This window comes from Vespa crabro, chromosome 2 (assembly GCF_910589235.1).
Source record: "Vespa crabro chromosome 2, iyVesCrab1.2, whole genome shotgun sequence".
In the NCBI taxonomy this organism is placed as follows: Eukaryota; Metazoa; Arthropoda; class Insecta; order Hymenoptera; family Vespidae; genus Vespa; species Vespa crabro.
This window is the reverse complement of record NC_060956.1, coordinates 4,623,731-4,645,399: the sequence shown is the minus strand read 5'-3', so window position 1 is coordinate 4,645,399 and position 21,669 is coordinate 4,623,731. Positions and strand designations below refer to the sequence as shown.

General features: G+C 30.0%; 2 protein-coding genes across 2 annotated transcripts in view; one reads left to right on the top strand and one right to left on the bottom strand.

Moving 5' to 3' along the window:
• Nucleotides 1-2,452: 2,452 nt before the first annotated feature.
• Nucleotides 2,453-5,170, bottom strand: LOC124433001 (poly(A) RNA polymerase, mitochondrial). The gene is made up of 8 exons (XM_046982461.1): nucleotides 5,077-5,170; nucleotides 4,752-5,003; nucleotides 4,369-4,559; nucleotides 3,969-4,190; nucleotides 3,688-3,897; nucleotides 3,400-3,614; nucleotides 3,120-3,340; nucleotides 2,453-3,020 (listed from the first exon to the last, which is right to left on the bottom strand). The coding sequence occupies exons 2-8, from the start codon at nucleotides 4,903-4,905 to the stop codon at nucleotides 2,476-2,478; spliced, it is 1,758 nt and encodes a 585-aa protein (XP_046838417.1). The 5' UTR covers nucleotides 4,906-5,003; nucleotides 5,077-5,170; the 3' UTR covers nucleotides 2,453-2,475.
• A 1,008-nt stretch (nucleotides 5,171-6,178) lies between these two features.
• The window catches only part of LOC124432929 (cuticlin-4), a 73,008-nt gene continuing 57,517 nt past the window's right edge, over nucleotides 6,179-21,669 (top strand). Inside the window, exons 1-3 of the mRNA XM_046982270.1 lie at nucleotides 6,179-7,745; nucleotides 11,048-11,085; nucleotides 20,552-20,612. Of these exons, the coding sequence (XP_046838226.1) occupies nucleotides 11,050-11,085; nucleotides 20,552-20,612 (97 nt within the window). The 5' untranslated portion in view covers nucleotides 6,179-7,745; nucleotides 11,048-11,049. The remainder of the gene's footprint in view (nucleotides 7,746-11,047; nucleotides 11,086-20,551; nucleotides 20,613-21,669) is intronic.

Sequence of the window (21,669 nt, the reverse complement as noted above, 5' to 3'; positions counted from 1 at the left end):
GAGACATATTTCAAAATGATTGGATTCCAAATCGATAACTCAAAGATATATCTGCAAGGTGATTATAACTTGTATTATCATTGGGTCATAATTAAAGATAATCTCTTCCATAACTTAAAGTAATAATAACGTTAGGAAAAGAGGAAAAAAAGAGAGTTTAAAGTGACGAAAAGATTTATATATATATATATATATATATATATATATATATATATATATATGAATATGAGAACCGATAATTATGAAAATGGTTTAATAAGTTATATATTTTATGTTTTGAACATTCTAACATTTGACTTTCAATATAAATATAAATATGATTTTTCTATGACAAACAAAAAACATAAGTACACATATATATATATATATATATATATATATATATATATATATATATATATTCTTGAGATTTTTTTGCCCAATATAAAAGTTTAATTAATAACACGTGAGAAAAATATTTTGTCATTTAAATACATTAAATGACTTTGACCAATTTTATGATTATCGGTTCATATTTAAGATGAGAATAATTCTCTCTTATATTAACATTAATTCTCGATCTCCCAGTAATGGTTGTTGTATTTAGAGCGTTGATTAGTATTATAATAGAGGATACGTTTACGAAAAAACTGTGCGCGCCATCGAGCTTAAAGAATTGAAACAACTTTCCTATCCCTCCAATTCTAAAAAGATTTGATTTGAATGCTAGAAAGAGACGATGATAGATTGGAATGAGCTGATGGATCGACACCACCGCACATTGATATTTTATCGATATTAATAATATTGTTAAACATTTAGAAAAGCTGCCATATAAAATTTGATAGAAGTAATCATTGATAAAACTTTTAATAATGGGTGCATGTCGATTATCAGTTTAATAAAAATTAATATGAGAAGTGCGCGTCGCACAGTTCGGTTGGTCGGGTAAAACAAATTAGTTAGTAAACAACACTGCCAGCCACAAGTACATTACGAATTTAATTGAGGATACTCAAGACAGGAAAGAATAGCCTAATCCGATAAGCGTACTCGTAATCGATAATCGTTGATTATTATACCAAAATTCATGTTCATTGTATCCTTTTGATCAAGCGAATCGCGCGATATAAGAGGATTCTTAACGATGATATATTTATTCGTCGTCATATAAAAATAATACTCACGCATACTTACAAGAAATATATATATATATATATATATACACGTAAATGCATTAAAAATCGTAAACATTCGATTACAATAAATCATGGAAATTGTCGCCCGGAAGTATTATTATGATAACTTATAATGATTCATCGAGAGTACCAAAGTTATGGTCTTCGTGAGGGGCTTTAAGGACGTTTTAATTATAGCAAATGTAAACGATAAGTATGTATGACAAAAAAAAAAAATACCGAAATGCTGATAAAGTAAAATATACAAATTAAGGAATACATTGTTTCTGATCCGAATTCGTTTATAATGTTTGTTATCTCTTTCCTTCCCTTGAGGTATGTATATCATTTATTTATTCAGAATCTCTTTTTTTTTTATATATACAATATATATGTATATAGAACTATTATTATAAACAAATCTCATAATTATATTTTGTAGGTTATTATATAGATAACCTGCTTGTCCAGAGGGTGCTCATCAATTTTTTACTCGAAGCGTGTGTGATTTCAGCGACAGATATGGACAAAATATGAACTACAAGCGTAATAGGGAAACATTATTGTCATCACTATGAACACTATGAACGTATTACCGATAAGCTTGTATAGGTTACATTTCTTCTTTCATGCTTAACCTAACACTTGAGTTAGCATGAGACACAGTAATGGTTATATGTTCATAATAGCTATGTTATATCACTTTTGTTTATATAAAGGCAGTACTCTTCATACAACAATTCACTTTCTTTCATTAAATTCATCACGACATTTCTATTAGCAGATGCAAAATCAATTTTGTCTTTTTCAATGTATATTTTGATATATTATGTATATATCTTGTTTGAGAATTACATAATTTATAAAATTTGATACCAAATCCTGTTCATTTGTTTCGAATAAATTGTATGTAATACAAATGATTTTTTGTTAAGATAAACAGACGTGATTTTTTTTTTCTTTTTTTTTTCTTTTTTTAAGAAAATAAAGCTTTTACAAAAACTCAGAAAAGTCATATTCTTGTTTAAATCTTTATTTTTGAAATAAGAACTTATTCATTCAAATCGTTCAAGAATTACGTCTATATTCAATTATAAAATTAAGATTGATGAACAGCCTTAAAATAGATACATTCTTTTTTTTATATACACGTTAATGTCTCCGTAAAACTAACTTGTACAAATTGTTTTATTATATTTTAATATTAACATTTTTACAATGTCATAACTTACATACTAATGTAAAAAAGAAATAATATAATGCAATATTTTACACAGTTATTTATAAGACTATGATATTAACAATATTTAGATTTATTTTATTTTTGAGATACAATATTTTTATTGGTAGTAACATCCGTAATGTTTGTACTTAATGTATTACTAACATTTTTTTCTTCAGGACTTTGGAGCATTTGATTATCTTTAGTTTCTATCTTATTCACTTCTTTATCAAGTATTTCTGATACATTAATACTGTTACTTAGTGCTTCAGGAAAATTTAATATAGATAGAATACCCCATTTTTTTGATTTTAAATGTTGAGTATTTCGAAGATTGGTAATTGCTATTGACATTAATGTTTTTATCCGTTGAACTTCATTAAAACTAACATTTTTACTAACATTTAACTCTTCTTCAAATGGATTACGTATATACATTGCTGAATCGTGCATCAATTCAATTGCAATACCTGTTTGCAAACAAATTTGGTTTGCTTTAAAATTAAAATCAATATAAAATTGAAAAAAGTCTATTAAAAGACTTTCTAAATTTGCATTATTACTCGTATATGATATTGAATCATTTGATGAATAATGCATATATACATTCTTTAGATTATTTTTATATTCATTTGTTATTTCTGTAAAAAATAAATAACACAAGTAAAATAAATAATTTTTTAAAAATATTATTAATATATTTGATTGTATATACCAAACTTTTTTATGTTGAACTTTACCTGAATAGGTTGTCATCTTACTTATGACAGGTAATACCTTCATTTTTTGTAAATAAAATATTACTAATAGAGTCAATGAAAAATTTGTAATTGTTTTTCCTGGATGGATATTCGTTAATTTATTATCTTTTGCCCATTTTCGAATTGTAAATATAAGTGGTTTCACTCGACTATCTATTTCACCATATAAAAATAGTACCTCTGACATATATGTGGCAATGCTATAAAAAAAGAATGTAAAATATTGTTTCTCCAAGAAAGTAATATATTCGAAACTTACATATTACTCATACTTAAGTCACACTCTGTGTATGTGAACAAGTTGTGAAATTTGATTATGGGAACTCTTGCATTAAAAATTTTTCTTACGTTACATATACCAGGTATAATGTATTTCATTGTATCTGCTATTAATCCCATAAGTACATACATGTGGTCTTTTTCATTTATTATAGGTGATTTTCCATGAAATACCAGTCTACTTGATAAATTTTCCTATAACAAAATAATCCATTTCTAACATTTACTTTGCAAAGATCACAAGAACTTATTATTATTGTAAACTTACTACTTTAAGACCATCTATAAAAAGAATCAAATCAAGGTCAGACAGCCTTTTTCCAAAACCATTTATAAAAGATCCAAAGGGATGTATAATTATATTTGGAAATAAACTGGCAAAAGAATGTTCTAATTGAACAATAGTTTGAAATTTTAATCTTATTTCTAATTCGTCTAATTTATATCCATTATATAAAGTTACCATTTGGTCTGATATCTATAAATAATATGCATTAGAATAAATATTAACATGCATCATATGTAAATTAAAAATGTAAAAGATTTTACCGAAGATGAAGATGCGATTAAATCTCTAATAATGTCCTCTTTGAATAATAGAGGTTTAGACATCGGTAAAGAACATTTATACTGTAGCTTCACATTGTTCTTTGATACCTTACGAAACCATAGAACATTTGTTCTACTAGGAATATAATTATCTATAAATGTTGCATTTTCGTAGATATCCTGAACACTTTTTAATTGTTTAAATTCAAGTAGTACGAATTGCTGAAATAATTTTTCATTATGAATTACAAAAATTTAATGCATTTCTCTAACATGATCATTATAACATAAAATTCTAAAAAGGCCAAGCAATAAATATAAAATTATAGTTGAATGCTAACATTGAATATAATGAAACAAAAATATATAATAAGAGATTAATTGAATATATTTAACCTACATGTTGTTTTGGTAACGTATAACAATATACATTTGCCACTGTGCCAAATTGATAACAATAAGATATAAGATCTTTGTATGATTTCATTGATTCAATTTGAACTAATATACTTCTTAATGCTTGAGATTTTCTCATTGTTATGTATTCTTGCAAATGAGACATTTCTGAGATGGTTTTCTTCAATGAACCATCTATAAAAAAAATGATTGTTAATACCAAACAAATAAAATTGATAATATATGATAAACATTTAATATAAATAAATGAAGAAAGAAAATTTAATAATAATTGATCATGTAAATAATTGATGAGCTTTCATAAATAACTAAATCGCATATTATCTAAACTGTAGAACAAATCATAGGTTATGTTTATTTGCTTACTCCTCTGTGTAGACATATATTTTAATGGAAATTGTCTATTTTTTATTGTTGATTGTCCAGTTGGAAAATCCAATTTGCTCATATTAATACAGAATTTATAATAAGTATTATAAATCAAGGGTGTTACATTCATATTAACACGATACAATGCCATTTTAAATAACAAAATTTACACACGTTACAATTTCTTTATAGATACGATTATGTACAACCCGTATTATATTTCACTTTATTTTATTACGAATATACATTCTGAAACAATATTTTTAACAGATTTAATTTTGTCTACGATTATTTATATCTTATATAAATGATATAAATTTACATTAAAATATTTCTTAACTATTAAAGGAATAAACTTTGAAAATGAACATTTTTCAATCTGAAAATGATCGACGTATAAATTACACATGAATGAAATCAATTTGCTTTCTAACAGATGGCACCACTGGTCAATATTTTTTTCCATAGACACATGCGCAAACGAAAGAAAGAAAAGTGAGAAAAAAGGAAGATGAAGAAGAAGAAGAAGAAGAAGAAAAAAATACACAAAGCTTCACGCAGCTTCTGGCATTAAAGGAAAAAAAAAAGAAGAAAAAAAAAAGAAAAAAAAAAAAAAGAAAAGAGACAATCCTTGGAATGTAAGTAAAGTAAAAAAAAAAAAGAAAAAAAGAAAAAATATTAATCCTTTCCCGGAGAAAAAAGAGAGCCAATATTTGCAAATCTTTTAAAGTGTAATCGATCACTTTTAATTTCAATTAAATTCCATCGCGTGTTTCATTAACACTTTTTATGGTTAATAATAAGTTTATTAATTCACGAAGAAAGTGACATTAGGGAAATAACTTTCGATTGAAATTAAATAGATTTGAAATTAGAAAGTGGAAAGGAAAGGAAAGGAAAGGAAAGGAAAAGAAAAGGAAAGGGTCTCGAATATCGAAGAGAAGAGAATCTTCAAAGGTAAAAGAGGGTCCAGATTTCAAAGGCTACACAGATAGAGTTGCCAATTCGAGCGATGACGTAAACGCGGACTTTACTACTCGTCGTCTCGTTCTTCTTTACACTGCTCACGGTAGAACGTGCTTTCCTTTACTCTCGTGGTTTATTTGTTTCTCTGGCTCTTTCGCTCACGGCTTGGACGTCGAAACGGGCGTTAGAGAAAAAGGTAGGCGTCTCTCGCTTCAACGTTCGAATGGCCGCGCGCTACGCTTTTCTCTCTTTCTCTTTCTCTCTCTCTCTCTCTCTCTTTCTCTCTCTTTCTCTCTCTCTCTCTCTCACTCTCTCTTTCTTTCTTTCTTTTACTCAAGTATACATAAGTATATACATACATATGTGCCTTAGTGCTTATCTCTCAACGGCCAGTCGCATTCACCGTCTCTCTCCCTCCCACTCGCGAACATTTACGGAGAAACACGAAACAGTAGAGGAGCTCACTCGAGTCAGTTCAGTATCGAGGCTCGCGTCGATCGCAACGGACTGAACTTTTATTCTCCGCGACTTCTCTCTTTCATTCTCTTCTCTATTATTATTTTTTTTTTTTATCAACGTTTAAAGATCATTCGTATTAAGCATCATTGCAGGACACGCGAGACCATGGTATTTTGTGCGGTGTGCTGCCGATAGAAAACGCGACGACGACAGTCAAGAGAAAAAATAAGAGAGAGAGAGAGAGAGAGAAAGGAAGAGGGAGAAGGAAAGGAATAATAGTAAAAAAAAAAAAAAAAAAACAAAGGTAAACTAAGTAATTCGATTATATAGACAACGAAGAAAACAATTTAAATCGTTACGAGACAGAAGCTTCAGATGAAAAATAAAGAAAAAAGAAGATCGATCCTAACCTAATATTTGTTTCTCTATATCTTTCTCTTTATTTATCCGTATATGCATAACTTTTAAAAGCAAAAAGTAATAAGTACGTTATCGTCGAGTTGTCTCTCTCGATTTTTTTAAGGAAAAAAAAAAAAGAAAAAAAAAAAAGAAAAAATAATAGAACTAAAAAAATCGCGCAAAAATTTGAAAATCCTTAAAATCGTATGTATCGTGAAATCTGATTGGTGCAAACTTCGAAAACGAATCTTATAGGACCAATACGTTTATCGCGAGATTTTTCATTTGTTTTCCAAGATATAACGAAAGAGAGAGAGAGAGAGAGAGAGAGAGAGAGAGAGAGAGAGAGAGAGAGAGAGAGAGAGAGAGAGAGAGAGAAATAAAAAGAGAGAAGGAGGAAAGAATTAAAGAAAAAGGATAACGCGATCAAGAGAAAGAGAAAGAGAGAGCAAAATGCTCGATTATAGTGGATAATATATCGTTCAAAGAACCCTCAACGATGGGCGATTTCCAAAATTGGCGACACTTGATGACGTGACGAAGCAATCCAAAAGCGGAAGTCGTCGAACCGGTGTCTTCGTATCGGCAATCGAAGAGAGAGAGAGAGAGAGAGAGAGAAAGAGGAATAAGAAAAGGAAGAGAAGAGGAAAAAGAAGAAGAAGAAGAAGCGAGAAGGGAAGAAAGGAAGAAAACAGGATCATTGGGATGTCGACGTACGCGAGGTGGACCTTAAGGTCATCGAGGACGAGAAACGAAAGTTCGATAGGTCGACACCGACCAATTTCAAAAGTCCTTCATTTTTCGCGCGCTTTGCATCATTGACGATCAATCCGATCGTTCCTTCGATCGACCGGAGGTTTAGACGAATTTTTTTATTTTTATTTCTCTTTCTCTCTCTCTCTCTCTCTCCCTCCCTTCCTTTTCCTCCTTCTCTTCCACCTTCACTCTTCTCTTTGTATTTTATTTTATTCCTTCTTTCTTTTTCGTTTCTTTCGTTTAACCTATCTATTCTTCCCTTTTTCGCGTTATCTCGCGAGTGAACTCTATCGATCGTTCTCGAGTGAATCTTTTTCACATTTTCTCGTTCGACATCCTGCCGGAGACATCCTGGAATCCTCATCGATATATCTCTTCTATTACGAAGTTTCGGTGGTAACGGAGCAGCAGGTAATAAAAAAATTAATTTCTTTTTGTCCTATTTTATACGTCAAATATCAATTCTTTTTTATCTTATTCATTATATATAATATGTAATATGTAATATAGATATAAGTGTATAATATAATATATTATATATATTAAATATAAATATATAATATATTTTATATATATATATATATATATATATATATATATAAATATGATTACTACAATTGAAAAAAGAAAAAGAAAATTAAAGGTTCTAATCGTCCAAAGTGATATATTTATATTTTATTATTATATAACGAATAAATGATAGGAACGATTAAATGTTATCCGATTGGACGATTATTACGTGTCGTACAATAAAAATTTATCGTCAAAATAGTTCTTCTACATTTACTCGTTGAAGATCGTATAACTTGTTCGTGAACGTATTAATCGTAGATACGTGTAAGTATTTAAATTTACATATACACATTTATGCGTATATATATATATATATATATCGAGATCACATACGCTGATTTAACCGCGAAGAGATCAAGATGGCGCCATGTCGCGCGCGCGTGCGCGCGCGAAGAAATTCTACGGGGATTACGTTCTCGCGAGATTTTCAAGGGCGTAGGCGATCTCTATAAATATATATAATTTATGTGTATGTACGCGCACATACACGTATATATATATATATATTTGATATATATATATATATATCAAATGAAAAAAATGGAAGAAACTAAATAAGTTCAATTTTCTTCATTTTTCTTTTTCTTTATTTCTCTTTTGAACATTCATTGTTCTCTGCTAAATGGAAAGAGTCACGAGGATTGAAAATTATCGAAATTTATATGGTTAAACGGGAAATTGCGTCGCGTCGAGGGATAAATTTTCTCCCGTTTAATCATAACCAATGGCGTAGGAAGCACGCGACGATTATGGTATCTAATAGTCGCTTTAATAACGATGGATTATTCAATGGGAAACGAGCTCAAGGCTTCTCGTCATCATCATCATCATCATCATTGACTCTACATCATCATCGTTATTTATTAGTGGGCGAGCTTCGACCAAATATGCAAACACCAAGGATTGAGAAGCGACCTACGCTGAAGCTATACTAATACATATAAATGCATACATACTCGTATATATTTATCTCGTACGTTAGACAAATCCGTGAAGGAGATCGCGTTCGTGAAAAGCGAAAGTAATATCGGAAGAAATAGTTATCCCTGATCGGTTACGTAACTTTATAAAAAGTAAAGCCAACGAAATTACGTATCTTGTTGTCAAAGAAAATGTCTGACTAACCATCGATGCGTTTAACCGTGTAAACATCGAAACGAATAGAACGAGGATATTCTTAATGAATACTTTTCAAATTTATTGGTTGAATTTGGAGGAAGAAAAAATCAAAGCAAAAAAGGAAAAGAAAAAAAAAAAAGAAAAAAGAAAAAAAGAAAGACATAACAACACACCAGTTGTTACGTTGAACTTGAGACCTAAATTGTGGAAGGCATTGAAGTCTCTACTGGTGATTTCAACGCCTGATAATTTCCTCCGATTATACTACGTATATGTAAGTAAGTAAGCAAGTACATACTTAGTTACTTACTTAAGTATAGCTAGATATCCGAACACTGTAATAATCGAAGTAGGATTCGCAATTGAGATTCCAACATTGTTCTACTTCGTATATTAGGAAAAATATTAGGAAAATAAATAATCATTTTACTTTCGTTTTACAAATCGGTTTCTTTCGTAAATAATAAATCGTTGTAACATGTTAAAGTGCTCTCTGTCGTTGTGAGACCTTGAATTTTTCGGTTCCCCTTCGTTTTGGATATCAGGATGGCCGATCAGCCAACCGCATGACATCTGTTTCCGTGAACGAACTTGCCCGTATGGTTAATTCATTTGATTGCTATTCTTCTTCTCTTTTTTTTTTCGTCTCCTCCTTCTCCTCCTCCTCTTCGCTCGTACTTCGAAAGAAACGTTTAAATATGTAATTGCAAATCTTATTAAAGTCGATAAGACGAAAGAAACAAAAAAAAGGTAAGGAAAAATTTTCCATATAAATCAAAGATGATAAAATATATAGAAAAAAGACCTTGAAAGGGATTCGATCGATACGGCCCTGGCCGTGGTAACTCTGAGTAGTGGCACAGCCCTGAAATGGGGAAACATCCTTAGCTGTGGACGAAAACAGTAGAGGAAGGTGGAAAGGCAACAGAATATCGCGCGATGTCGATCCGATATCATTCTTGTAAATCACGTGAAATATATTACAAATACGTAGAAATATATTATCGGAAAAGAAAATGATACGAGAAGGAAATTATATAACGCAACGTGGCCACATTCGTTCGATCGCAAGTGCGTGCAAAATGGCGGCCGACGCTCGACTTCGATCACGTTGGTCCCTTGTTTACGGTCGAGGTCGTGTTCTATGTTTTTTCTTATTCCACGTCTTCTTCTTCTTCTCTCTCTCTCTCTCTCTCTCTCTCTCTCTCTTTCTTCTCTTTTGTCTTTTACATTTTCTTCCTCTTCTTTTTCCTCTTTTTCCTTTTTTCTTTTTGTTTTTTTTTTTTTCTTTTACTTCTTTTACTCCTTTCGACTATATAGCACTCTCGATTCTTTGCTCTAAAAAGTGAACGTTGCGTTTACTTCACGTTTATGAGATTTAACTCATATGTGTTCGCTTTCTCACGCGACGAACTACGACAGCGTGGAGAATTCTACTAACCCTTCTAAAAACGTGTTCAGACATACACGTACACGTACTTAAGTAAAATGAATCTATAAATGTGTATTTATATATGTGCATATGTGTGACTATATATATATATATATATGTATCTGTATGCATGCAGGTGCGTGTATGTGTAACTACCGGCATTATTGCTATCAAAAGCGACCTTAACCCTCGTGGAATCTCGTGCGTTTTGTTTTCTTTGAATCATTACAATTAAAAGTGTTCGGCGTTCCTTACATTTCAAAGAGAACGATCGATATGTGGCCCTACTTGAAATGTGGCCCTTTTTTTTTGTTTAACAGACTACATAAATAATTAATAAGAGAACGGTACGTTAATCGTCTATTTATTAAAGTTTATCTCTTCTATGGTAATAATGATGTAATCGAATGGATTAAGAATGAAATTCAATGTTTTTACTTTTACTCTCTCTCTCTCTCTCTTTTTTTTTCTTAATCAATTATATTTGCGTGACATCATGCACGTACACAATGTTTTACGCGGACGATCATACTATTCTATTCATGATGGTTCGACCCAGTTATTAATAAGACTTTCTCTTTTATTTTAGCCATGGACTGGCGGGGGATCGTGCTGACATATCTGTTGGTGAGTAATCCAAAACAAATTCTTCTTATTACTAATTTTATTATTTACTCTATTAATGCCGAACGAAAAGCGAATTTAATCTTCATGTGATAACTCTAATATCGATTTACGCATATTTTAAAGTCTCTATATCTCTCTCCGTCACTTCTTCCCCCACTCACCATTAAAATAAATTCATTATACACGATTTTACATCTAGATAATTTTCTTTCTTGATAAAACTTTTCGTAGGAATGTTGAATTAAGAAATACAAATATAATCATTCCAAATTCTCGTTCGTGTAATCGCAAATGTAGAAAACAAAATTATATAATTCTTTCGATGGATATTAAATAAAATTTATTATATAACAGATATAAATTCATATATTGTCGTGTGGAAATCCTTGTTTTATCGGGAGAGGGTGGATATAGGGGGTTGGGAGGGGTCCAAGGTGACCGACTCCATCGTAAATCTGCCACTATTTATGAAATGTTTTAATAAAGTATTCTAACAACTATAAAATTCTTAATTGATCATTCTATTGTTGCGCGATACGATTGTTAGAATTTAATAAATAAATCTAGAATGTTAATTTTTATTTTTTTTATTTTTTTTTAATTTTTTTAATTTTTTTTAATTTTTTTTTTACTTATTCTACTTTTACAATAGACAATTAGATATCAGATAAACGTATATTACTATACATATATATATATATATATATATTTATATATATGTACGTATATGTGTACATGTGTACGTACATATGTACGTATGTATGCATGTATATATGTATGTATGTATATATCTACTTGCATACACATAATAGACTTTCTCTCATATCGCGCTTCGTGCCAGAAACACGCGTGCTCGGTTAGTGTAGTATGTTGGTCAGGAATGTCGAAGATTATGTAATCCTTTGTTGGCACAATATCCCACAAATGTGTCTGTCTTGGAAGAAGTCTCGTTGTCTCAAAAATCCTTTACGCTTTTTGAATCACGAAAGTCGAATCCTTTCGAAATAAACAAGATACAGATAAAGTAAATAATCATTTCTTACTTTTCACGTGACACATAAAATCTTCAGATTAATTTTTAATTATTTTTGATTAATGATTTGAATCAATATTTATAAATAATTTCTTTTTTCATCGTATAATAACAATTGAGATTAATGTAATAATAAAGTGTATATTAATTGATCTTCTTTGTGAATTAAAATTATTGAATTTATGAATTAATTCAATCAAATATTAATTATTAGAATGAATTTCAATTGAATATTGAATTATTAATTTAAGGTATTCAATCGAGATATTAATATAGTATTGATTTTATAGATTATAGTATAATATCAGATTAAAAATACTGATTATATAGAAAGATTTTATAATAATAATAATAATAAAAGACATATAATTTTTTTATTTAAATTAAATTCAATATTAATTATAAAAATAAATTTCAATCGAATATACGTATGTAGGTATATATATATATATATATGTAAAAATATTTATGTTAACATTGCTTCTACAGATTCTGTAGAATTATATAAATATATAATAGATTAGAAATACAAATTATATAGAAAGATTTTGCAAATATATAATTCGAATAAATCAATATTCAATAAGTTGTACGAAATAACTTAGGCTTTTATATACCGTTGCAAAATCTTTCCAATACTAAGTCAAAAAGTATAACGAATCTAGGACGAATATAAACGGGAATTATAGGTCGGTCTTTTGAATTCTGTAAAGTGATGTTTCGATTTTCTATTGTGCCACCAGTAGAAGCCGTGGGATCGTTTTCTCTTGACAGCGATCAGCTGATTTAATGTCTTTAACTCATTCAGCGCTCGGTAATCTTGGTTTTCTTACGTAATACCTTAATAATCAACAATTACGTTAAACTTGTCGTTTACACCGACTCGAACGAAAAGAGAATATTTTAACTGTGTTCTTTTAATGACTCAAAAGCGAAAGAATCGATTTTCTCTCTCTCTCTCTCTCTCTCTCTCTCTCTCTCTCTTTCTCTGTCTCTCTATTTATCTCTTTCTTATTAATATTAAATTTCGAAATCAAGATACCTCGATCCTATCGTCTTAATGTAAAGTTCGATCCTATAGATGTATATATATATATGTAATCTACGTAAGAATATCAGTTAACAGGTAGAAACACATCTAGATGGATCGCCATAGATGTGATCGACCATTACGTTAATTCGATTAAAAGAGAGATCCATTTTTATTCGTGACACGGAGAAAGACTGACTGACTTTTAACTACGCCACGTAAGTAATTATAGAATCCACGAGTAACTTCTTAACCGTTTCTCGATTTGACGTGCCAGGAATTTATTCATAGTTCACTCTCATTTCCATCTTTAATTATTTCATTATCGGGATCTAACGGGTGTCAAGATAATCACAAACATGTCTTATAGTTTTACATCCCTATTTTCGTTCCTCCTTCTGCACAATAAATGTGCTTTCAAATTATATATATATATATATATATATATATGTAAAATGAACCAACGTGATCGAAAGAAAATCAATATTCTTGGAATTTGTGAGATGAAAAAAAATAAATTAAGAATACATCTCGTAGGATCTAATGAATTCGGATCGAATTCGTTTCGATTCACTTGGTGAAATACAAAATGGTCAGAGAGGGAGAGAGAAAGAGGGAGAAAAGAGTCCATTTAAAGCAGTTTAAAGAAATAATAAGAGAGAGAGAGAGAGAGAGAATCCGTTCGGAACAGCCACGCCTACTTTTACTCGGTGTTCTTTTAAATATCGGCGTAGGATCTAAGAGAGCTACGTATAGTAGATATACAGTGTACCAGTAGTATAGTTCGTTTTCACAGACGTTTCACTGTCGAACAGGATAAGATATTTACTTTCGTTACCGGAAACATCACTTTTTAAAATATACAAGTCATATAGGAAAATAAATTCGTTATGAGAAGCATCGAGAAGATATAAAGAGTAATATAATTTTTCGATTTGAGTGAAATCATTAAAAAAAAAAAAGAATAGAAAAGAGTTTCCAAAAAAAGTTCGATATCATGATCATCGACATCGTTTTTAAAGCCATTTTTTTTATCGAAATGAATTGAAATTAATTTTTGATACTCTTAAGATTTCTTGTTGTGTGAGATTAAAGAAGAAAGAGAAAAAAATTTATTCAATTTCAAACGTGAAAGTTAAAAAAAAAAAAAATGTCGCGCAAGTGCTTTCGAATTTTTTTTTAAATTTCCCGGAGTGGATTAATTTTGAGAGATTTTTGTTTTTTTTTTTTTTTTTTATCAGGATATATATATATATATATGTATATATATATATACACACATATAATTATTTATATATACATATAAATTGTACCAAAATATATATACATATACATATACATATATATATATGTAAAAAAAAAAATCATTTTAAATCGTGAAAGTTCAAGCAAGTTACATAAGAGCATTCGAATTTCCTAGTCTAGTAAAGGGCAACAGTTTGGATTACTTTTTAGAGATGTTTTTATAAATTGAAATATTTAAAAATAAAAACTAAATAAAAACAAAGCAAAACAAAACAAAACAAAACAAAACAAAATGAAACAAAAAAAAAAAGAAAAAGAAAATAAAAGAAAATTAATTTTCAAACGTGAAAGTTCAAAACGAGTTATGCAGATGCATTCAAATTTCCGGCTGAGAAAGGGCAATGAACTTCGTCGAGCTAATATTAGTTGGGTATTCTTAAGAGAAGAGATGAATCAATAGAAACTGTTTGTAGGAGAGAGAGATAGAAAAGAAAAAATAGAAGAAGAAAAAAAAGAAGCGACGTTTGTCTAGCGGCATAGTAGAGACTTGCGCAAATAATGTCTCTCTCTCTCTCTCTCTCTCTCTCTCTCGTTCTCTCTCTCTCTCTCTCCTCTCTCTCTCTCTCTCTCTCCTCTCTCTCTTTTTTCTCTTTCCTGAACAGTTTTATGACTGTGTTAAAGACAAACCGAATAGACTTCACTTTTATTCGTTTCCAGTTGAAAGATTTTAAGTATTAGAATCGTTTCGAACTTCTTTGATAAATCGATAGGCTACTTTCGCGATTGGAAGTAAATGTCGGACGACATTACTCGTGCAATGACGTCATGAACGCACGTATAGCAATTGCGCAGGCACAAATAAGAGTCACTATAAGGTAACTACGATCCTTCTTACATTATAATATGTAGAATAGATGTATATGTTTGCGCGCGAACATATGCGGTACAATTATATTACGTACATATGTGGATACGTATAAATGTATGCACTACGTACGTATGTATATTATAGATCTGCATAGAGATAAATATTATATACACATAAATATTCGTATATATAGAGTAATAGATGAGATTTCAAGGAGATATTAACAATGCTCACGTTTCAAATCTAACAGATAGATGGATTCTTTAAGCTATTGAATTAGTGTATACTTGATCGATGACGTTGATGGAAAAAAAAAAAAATTATTTTATGAGAACATCACAAAGGATCTATTCAATTATTCGTTAATACAAAATTATATCGAAATTGTGTTATATTATTTTTTTCAATTAATTAAATAAAATAAGAATTATATTTTTATAAATTAATAGTGATCTTTAATAATACGATATTATATCGATCGATTATTATTCTTATATAAAATGAACATTTCCGGACAACAATAACAATAACAACAACAATAACAATGACATCGCCATTGGTTTTTTTTTTTTTCTTTTCTTTTCTTATATTTTCTTTTTTTCATTTTGATTATTTAATGGATCGGTGTCATGGACAGGAAAGCGAACGTGAAATTCTCAGAGAGATGAGAAACGAGATTTTCTTAGCGTTACTCGTCAAGTTCCGTCCATATAAGGGCCAACCAAGCGCGTTCCATCCAACTGGAATCCGATCGTGGACTGACCTTCCACAAGTGTTCTTTCGTGATGCGTGAGAGTATCCGATCTCGTTCCAGGTGTTCGCGAGTGCCGAATAAATTAGTTTTGGGTTACATCCTTCTTGACTCGTGTACAGGTCCCTTACAAAATAAACGTCTGATCAATTTACAAATTGATCGATGAAATGGAGTATTAGCCTGTTCCCATCGCCTGTTACCATCGCCTGTTCCGAATAAATGTACATATATGCATATTATGTAAATTTAAAGGTGTTAGACGAAATAACGAAATAATTAATTGGATATAAATTATTTTCTACAAGTTCGATATAGATCTATCGTATTCAAATGAAAATCATATGATAAGATAGTTGTGTCGTAAACGAACGACACAACCATTATAGTTAATCAACTGTTATATCATTAATGTTATTTCATTAACGTTATTTTATCCTATATAACGAACATACAAAGGATCGAAATAATGTAACGTAGATAAAAGTGTTTTCTTGATTTTATCCATAATACGTGCGTACATACATATATCGATAAAAAAAAAAAAAAGAAAAAAAAAATTGAAAATGATTTACACAGAGTAAATATAGTCGAGATTTCAAAGAAATATCACAGTGCCCAATCATTTCAAATCGCATAATGGTCAATATGGTGGTCAAATCAGTTTCATTGAAGTCGATTGATAATCACGTGAATTTCTTGAAATTTTCATATCCGATATCCAAGATATTATTCAGTCGATCTATCGTAATTGACCGAGTTATTTAAGTTTTTCCTTCATATGGAAAAATTTTTTTTTTCTTTCTTCTTTTTTTTTTTTTTTTTTGATTTCTCGGTTCACGAAGTGTTTGACGTAATCGATAATACCAACTGGCGGAAATGATTACCTTTTTTTTTTATCCTTATTTTTTCCTCTTACTTTTTTTCTTTTCTTTTTTTCTTTTTTTTTCTTTTCTTTTTTTTTTATTTATTTATTTATTTATTTCTTTTTATTTTTTATTTTAATCTCGTACGTGCTTGCGGTTAAGCATCAAATTTCGATTTCGAACAATTTGGATTCGGTTGTCATTTCCTGACACGGATTTGCTCTTCTTAGTCAGCGATTACACGCTCGCCTAAGCTGACGCGATATCGGCAAGTGGTCACACGAGAGTCAGCTCGTTACATCGGCGATACCTAAATTGGAGAAGATTGAAAAATAAAAGTAAGAGGTAACGAGAGAGAAAGAGAGAGGAGGGGAGTGAGCGAGAGAAAGAGAGAGTGAGAGAGAGACCTTGCCACTTTTAATCGACTGCCTTCGCCGACATTCTCATAAATGACGATGACGACGATGACGACGATGACGACGATGACGACGATGATGACGACGACGACGTTGACATCTGTGAATTTTAATCATTCATTAGAACATTATCAAAAGTCTGCGATATTAAAGACAATTAATTAAATTATATTAAAGTCGAGATATCGAGATTTTACGATTATTAAATCAAATTAATAAGAAAGAATTTTATTTCGCGAGGATAAATATTCGATCGAGATATTAGGAACGATTCTTTTTGTTTGTTTTTTTTTTTTTTTTTTGTTTTTGTTTTTTTGTCCTTTAAACACGTCAAACAATTCGTTCTTATATTTATAAATAAGTTAAGTATGGGTAATAAGTAAGTGAAAAAGATGTTATAAAGGAATCAAATCACTCTTTATGAATGATAGAAAAAGGTTTAGGATTTCTTCGCAGAGAAATAAAAAAAAAAAAAAAAGAAAAAAAAGAAAAAAGAAAGGAAAAAAAAAAAAAGAATAAAACCTTTTTAAGAAAAGAACGAGAATTAAGAACAATTTTCTAACATTTAACGTAACGTATATCACGAATAGTATCTACACACACATCATTCTCTGGTTCTCAGCAATTTGTCTTTTTCAAATCGTCTTATGTTAGTCTGAAAGCGTACGTTAGAGACCATAATATCTACCAGTACTACTACTACTACTATTACTATTACTAATACTAATACTAATACTAATACTACTAATACAACATCTAGTAGCCGGTTTCTCTCTCGTCTAGTAATGGAACGGGATGCAATTACGTTATACCTCGTGTCGGTCGTCACTCTTAATCTAAGAATAAACTCGGCGGGTTGGCGTGTTTTACCGGATAGGCTAATTAGGGAGACGATTTTACTTTTAGCAGCGTTCGAGAGAAGCGCTGCAACTATTTTTTTTTTTTCCCTCTTTCTCTCTCTCCTTTTTCACCTTTTTTTTTTCTTTTTTCCCCCTCCCTCCCTCCCTTTCCCCCTTCCCTACCCTATACCTCGCCTTACCCTCCTAACACCTACCATCTTTCCTATCCTTTTCATTAGCGACTACGATAGAGTCTCGCACCTCGTGCTCTAAGCATGAGAGTTTTCTTCTCTCATTTACAATCTTGTAAAACCAGCAACCTGTCTTCTTCTTTCTTATATATGTATACATATGTATGTATGTAAGTAATTATGTGCTTTTCTTCCTTTAAATTTCTCAGATCAATTTACGATGAATTTCTAAATGGAATTTTTACGATAGATATCATGATAAAAGTTATAAAGATGTTAAAAATTTGTGAAAGGAGACGTTTCTGACCGTAACGTGATGTATTGATTAATTCAATGCTATATTAATCACGATCGTTATTAAAAATCACTATAATCATCGATCAATTTAATAAACTTTCATTTAATAGTTGATGCTTAATTTTAATATATTTATATTTATATCGATCGATATCTTATATCGAGATATATATATATCAAGATATTTTATATCGAGGGATCGATTATCGTAAATCGTTGATTAATAACTTTTTTCAAAGGTGAGATATAAGAACGGCCATTTGCTTTCAAGGCCGTTTTCGAACGAAAGGGAAAAATTTTACGTACGTACGTATGTATGTATTTTATCGCACGTAACGTACACGTAGTACGTTAGATCTTTAAAAGAAAGGCCAAGGATCGATGGATCGATCAGTCGATATAAATCTTTTGACATTTCCAATAAGAATGAGTCATTTCTTTTAAGAACGAGTCATTTTCTTTTTCGATCGATGATATTTATCGAGTTTGATTGAAAAAAAAAAAAAAAAACAAACAAAAAAAAATTATTATCTCAAAGCATCATTTGATTTTATAATTTAACGATATTCAGCGATTTATATTAATTTTCATCGTGGAATTTACCGGTGACGAGCATTGAAAGTAAAATAATCTCTATCTATCCTCTCCTCTGGATAGATTTCACCATTGTTCGAATGAACGACGACGTGCGTTAAAGTGGGCGGTAGTTTCATCGAATTATTTAGAAAGTCTTGAAGCGTGTGCGCTTGGATTACATTTGAAAATTTATCCTTTCGCAAAATTACGTGACTTTTGAACAAATAAATAAATCGAAGGTAGAGGTGAGCCAATAGAGATAAAAAAAAAAAAAAAAAGGAAGAAAAAGGAAACACAACAACAACAAAACAAAAGGAAAAAAAAAAAGAAAGAAACAAACAAAAATGATAAACCCATGACTATAATTTCTACTAGATAATAAGAGAAAATCTCTCGTGGTCTGTTTAGTTAAACGGTAGCTCGATGATAACATTATGACCGTTCTGATTGAAACGTTAACCTGTAGTTCGGCGTTGTTAACTATTTCCCTTTTATCCGCCTTCATTTCGTCATTGATTTCATTGCAAATCTCCGATGATGTCACGCAACCAATTGTGGTAACTCGTTTCTGTAGCTTCTCGCGAATGGGTTTTACTTCGCGATTCGAAAAAAAATGCGAGTGTTAGATCGTAAGAAATTAACGCTCCTTTCTCTCTGAATCTTTAGCATTAAGTTACGAGTTATCTATGTATTCGTTAGATAGTTATCGTCCTTTATAAACTCGATTAATCACGGAATCTATTGAGATTTCAATATCAATTATGTTAATATAATACGATATATACATTTAATTTTATCTAGAATTATTCTAATATTTTTTGTTTGTTATTAATATAATGTCCATTAATTTTGATTAATTCGCAAATGAGATTCGTTGTATCCTAATATCCAATGATGCTTATGCGTATATACATTAAATTTTATATATTGAGAATTATATTAGTATTTTTTTTTTCTTGTTTTTTTTTTTTTTTTTTTCTTAGATCGATATAATGCTTATTAATTTGATTAATCACGAATGATCATGGCATATCCTAATATCAATGATGTTTATATATTTATATTTAGTTTCTTTTTTATATCAAATTTTTTTAACTTTTATTACTTTATTCCAAATCGCTACAATAATCATTAACTCGATTGATAATGTATATTTTGAAGATATTTCAATTTTCTTTAAATTTTCTTAAGAATGTTTTACAATATATATATATATATATATATATTTTTTTTTTCTTTTTTTTCTGATCAGGCTACTAACTCTGATTAATTAACTCGATAGATCTTAACATCATTGATTACAAAATGCATCTATTGTAATTTTAAACAAAAAATTGTTTAATTAAATTTGCAGATTACTATAACGAGGCACGGTACTATACGAGCAGCCCAAATATCCCAACAACTACCGACATGTAAGTACAATAAGAAACTTTCTAATTGTTGGATCAAAATTAAATCACGTTAAAAGAATCAAAGAATATCTTTTTCCACGTGAGAAAAATTCAGTCGTATTTCTATCACTTTCATTTTCTTAAAGAAAAAGAATGCAAGAGAGAAAGAAAGAAAGAAAAAAAAAAACAAAAAAACAAAAAAAAAAACAAAAAAAAAGAGAAAAAAAGAAAAAAGGGGAAAAAAATATACTCGACTCCATAGAGTTAGCATAAAAGCCGGATGATCAGATAAAAGCGAACGCTTTCCATAGGATGAGTACGTGCGCTTTCTAACAGTCTTAAGTATTAATTTGCAAAGACGCATCCTCGATAAGCCGAAAGACGACGAATAGAGACGATCGTTTGAAACACTTACTTGCTCAAGCTTAATTGATCATGAAAGGGTTTTAATTGATGAGCCAATTAAGTCTATGCACGGTAAGATGTGTTGGCTTTGTTTTTTTTTTTTTTTATCTCATTTATTGAGTTGAAACATCGTTATTGATGTCGATACGTGATATCGAGAGATTGATCGAGAACGTGAAAATCTTTTTTTCATAAATTTTTATTCTGCATAAACATAGATAAATGATATATATATATATATAATTCTGAATAATTCTTTTTTGTCCAAAAAAAAAAAAAAGAAAAAAGAAAAAAAGAAAGAAAAAATTATACAACGCGAAACTGTTGGTACAACTTTCATTCAGTAAAAAATTGTTCAACAGGTACGAATTAACGATTGAAATAAAAATGAAATAAGATATTTGACAAAATAAAATCTTTCAAGACTTAATAGTTACTCGATACTATGTATTATTTTATTTGATGATAAAAGGAAAAAAACAACGAGGAAAAGAAAAAAGATAATATGAAAGTTGAAATTCGTAGAAATTACATAAACTAAGATGGCAGATGCATCTGCATTTGCATCTGCAGTTGTAACTTTACCGAAGAAAGGGAAAGGAAAGAAGGAGAAAAAGAAAAAGGAACAGAAGAAGAAGAAGAAGAAGAAGAAGAAGAAGAAAAAAAGATTTCG

Bases quoted from the DNA above. Each gene is read 5' to 3' on its own strand.
- LOC124433001 (XM_046982461.1), bottom strand. From the start codon at position 4,905: ATGGCATTGTATCGTGTTAATATGAATGTAACACCCTTGATTTATAAT. The intron at 4,191-4,368 runs GTAGGTTAAATA...AAATTATTTCAG, and splicing joins ATACGTTACCAAAACAACAT to CAATTCGTACTACTTGAATT. The intron at 3,341-3,399 runs GTAAGTTTCGAA...CTTTTTTTATAG, and splicing joins GACTTAAGTATGAGTAATAT to CATTGCCACATATATGTCAG.